At 36.3% G+C, this 3,923-nt stretch overlaps 1 protein-coding gene across 1 annotated transcript; it reads left to right on the top strand.

The window, feature by feature from the left end:
• Positions 1-516: 516 nt before the first annotated feature.
• Positions 517-3,704, top strand: LOC144549687 (receptor-like protein 49). Its single transcript, XM_078298460.1, has one exon. The coding sequence runs from the start codon at positions 553-555 to the stop codon at positions 3,337-3,339; it is 2,787 nt and encodes a 928-aa protein (XP_078154586.1). The 5' UTR covers positions 517-552; the 3' UTR covers positions 3,340-3,704.
• The last annotated feature ends 219 nt before the right edge of the window (positions 3,705-3,923 follow it).

A 3,923-nucleotide genomic window follows, 5' to 3' on the forward strand; every position in this document is an offset into this window, starting at 1 on the left:
AGATTTCAATTTATGCTAGTGCAACTTCCAAGTTATTTCCTTTTCCCTGCTTTAGCTAACATTCAAAGAATTCCCATTGCTTTATTTTGGGTATTTACAAGACCAAAAACCTTATTTTGATACAGGAATCTTCTTCCAAGAGTTTTTTAATTCATTTTCTATCAAGTGTCTGTGTCTCCACTTGTTCCCAAGGACGACAATAATTAATTATAACTTTGATCAAAGAAATTAAGGGCCCGCTATCAACATCATATATAGCCTTTATTTTATTTTTTTCCATTCTAAGTCAATCTAAAAATCAAAGTCTTCCTATGGGAATTAAATACAAAATTAATCTGCTACAGGTAATTAAAGAACTCTGTTTTGCGCTTTGTGATTATTGCGTGCTCTACTTCACAATCTGTCAAATCATGAACGCGCGTTCCAATAATTTTTCTCTTTATTAATTTTAATTTTTTTAATTCTTAGGTTTGCTCTTATATATATCATACTTAACTAAATTCAATCAAGCACCGCTCCAAGTAGTCCTGCTTTCTCTTTTTCTTTACTGCAATGACGCTTGTTGCACTTGTTTCCATATCACTTGTTCTCCTCTTTCTCTCCATCAAAACCACTACTCTAACACAAGCCTACTGCCTTCCCGACCAACGTGATGCCTTGATTCAACTCAAGCAAGGTTTCAACACCACTGAAGTACTCCATACATGGAATGCAGGTACCGATTGTTGCATATGGGATGGCATCACATGCGATGAGCAAACAGGTATGGTGATTGAAGTCAACCTTTTTAACAGGTCCATCTCGGGTGAACTCAACCCTGCTTTGTTCAATCTCAGCTCTCTTCAGTACCTCAACCTGGCTTTCAACAACTTCTTTAATGGTTCCCTTCCACAGACAGGGTATGAGCGACTTGGTAATTTAACCCATCTCGACTTATCCTGTTCTGGCTTTACTGGTCAAGTTCCAATAGGCATTTCTGCCCTTACAAACCTTATCTCACTTAACATATCAAACAACCCACGAGACTTATCCACAAACTTCTATTCATACTACCTCAATAACTTGTATCTTCATGACACAAGCTTGAAAACGTTACTCAGCAACCTCACCAAGCTCCAAATTCTTTATTTGGATATGGTTGACATTTCACTCAATGCATCTGAGTGGGGAAAAGCAGTTTCTCAAGTAGGCCCAACTCTTCAAAAGCTATCCATGCAAGGATGTGGATTAATGGGAAATTTTCCAGATGAAATATTCAACCTTACAAATCTAACAGAACTAGATTTATCAGACAACCCAATGTTTCTGGATCAATTGCCAGATTCAATTAGAAATTTGCAATATTTATCGATATTGGGTCTTTCCAACTGTAACTTGTATGGAGAAGTTCCGCCTTCAATAACAAACCTTACAAGACTTGAATATTTAAACTTGGGGTCAAACGGATTGACAGGTACAATACCCATGTATTTGTTTTCTCATCCTTCTATGAAATCATTGGATCTATCAAATAACCAATTATCCGGACATATACCTGAGTTCTCAAATGGATCATCAATTTTTGAATATATTGATCTTCACTCCAACAATATTCAAGGACAGTTGCCAATGTCCATTTTCAATTTCCCCAAACTCGTTCACTTAGATATTTCATCAAATAACTTCACTGGTACATTAAATTTAGACATCATCAAGCACAATAAGAAGCTTGATATTATGGATCTCTCAAACAACATGTTGTCCATCATAGAAGACAAAAACCATAACGAGTCGTTCTATGCTTCCTTTCCCCATATGTCAGAGATAAGGTTGGCATCGTGTAATTTAACAAAGTTCCCTTCTTTTCTTAGGTACCAAACAATTATTTACACCATAGACCTCTCAAATAATAAGATTGATGATGTTATACCGAATTGGTTATCTAGTAAAGTACATATTGAAATCCTTAATTTATCACATAATTTCTTTACTAAAATTGAGGGGCATGCACATTTTACCTCTCTCCACAATCTGTTTTCTCTTGATATCCATTCCAACAGGATTTTAGGACCTTTACCTCTCCTCCCACCGGGATATATTGACTACGTGGATTTCTCATCCAACTACTTTTTTTCGTGGCCTGCATATTTTGTTTCCATCCGCTCTTATCTTTCGATCTCTAACAATAGCCTCACTGGAGAGATCCCGCTTTCCATTTGTAATGCAACATCCCTACTAGTGCTTGATCTTTCATATAACAATTTAACCGGTACAATCCCTGCTTGTCTTCTAGAAAATTGTAGATATTTAGAAGTGCTTAACCTGAGAAGTAACAAATTAAGTGGGTCATTGTCACAATATATCAGTCACGGATACAACTTTATAACAATAGATTTAAATGGGAATGGAATACATGGAAGTTTGCCGCGGTCACTGCTGAACTGCAATGCTTTAGAGATCTTAGACCTCGGAAATAATCAAATAGTGGATACATTTCCCTTTTGGCTTGGAAATCTCAACAATTTAAGAGTGCTTGTCTTAAGATCAAATCAATTCTATGGCACAATTCCGAATATGGAAGCAAATTCAAAAACAAATCATTCCTTGTTTTCCACACTGAAGGTTTTTGATATTTCTTCAAATTGTTTCGAAGGCATTATCCCAAAAAAAATTTTCCAAAATTTGAAGGCCATGGGGACTAATTCAGAATATTCTAGTACAATTCCGTTTGGGCTTGTGTATTATTATATGAATTCAATTACAGTCATATCCAAAGGACAAGAGATGGAGATAAAGACATCACTCAGCATATTCAGTTCACTTGATCTATCACAAAATGGATTTTATGGGGAAATACCGGAAGATATCGGACAACTCAAGTCACTTGATGTGCTTAACCTATCACATAATGCCCTAACTGGTCCAATACCATCAGAATTTGCTAATTTATACCAACTTCAATCACTGGATCTCTCATCCAACCAGCTTTCTGGACACATCCCTCAAGAAATCACTTCTCTCACTTTTCTCTCTTCGCTAAATCTCTCATACAACAATTTGGTTGGTGAAGTACCCGAAGCCCGTCAGTTCTCAACCTTTTCAAATGATTCTTATTTGGGTAATCCCGGATTGTGTGGCGGTCCCTTATCACAGCAATGTCCAGCACCTCCTTCAAATCATGTGTTTAATGAAGGTTTGTCTTCAAAGTCTTCTACTGATAAAATTGAGCTCTCTGTTTCAATTGGATTGGGGTTAGGTATCGGGTTTGCCTTTGTAATTTGGGCTACGGTATTATGGGAGAATGGAAGAAAGTGGTTTAATTTCGTTATAGATGGGTTTTACATTCGATATTTTCACTAAAGGATATTTGGAAGAACTTTGCAATAATAAACGGGTATAGATTACTATGTACTTATTATATCATGTGAAGACAAAATTGAATTGGGCCTCTGGCCCCATATTGAAAATTCATGGAAATCATTTCCGAATGGAAATAAAAGGAAACAGAGAGAGAAAGAGAGTGAAGCCAATAGGTGAATAGAAGTGGTTTCTTCTTCTAGCTCTTTTTAGGGTTTGCTCTATTTGTATCAATTCACCAATACACTTGAGAATCTCTTAGTGTATGAAATTGTAAAAGAGTGTGTTATTGGCTTGATTATCTCTTTGTATGTGTAAAAACTCCTTGATATAGTGAATTTGCACCGTGCGCTCCCGTGGTTTTTTCCCAAAAGGGTTTCCACGTAAAATTTTATCTCTTTTATTTTCTGTGATTAATTACTTGTTTGTATTGGCTTTTTGTTTGACTTTCATATTTCTCTATTTGGTTGGGTATTGATATATGCCTACAAGATGTTCGACGAAATCACTTCTTGAGCGCTTCTGCGTCTGAACGCCAACAATTGGTATCAGAGCATATTGGGTTTTGGCATAAGAGTGATTGAGGC

Source organism: Carex rostrata, chromosome 35 (assembly GCF_964058835.1).
Source record: "Carex rostrata chromosome 35, lpCarRost1.2, whole genome shotgun sequence".
Classification (NCBI taxonomy): Eukaryota; Viridiplantae; Streptophyta; class Magnoliopsida; order Poales; family Cyperaceae; genus Carex; species Carex rostrata.

Excerpts from the sequence above, each read along its gene's own strand:
- LOC144549687 (XM_078298460.1), top strand. The coding sequence starts at position 553 with ATGACGCTTGTTGCACTTGTTTCCATATCACTTGTTCTCCTCTTTCTC.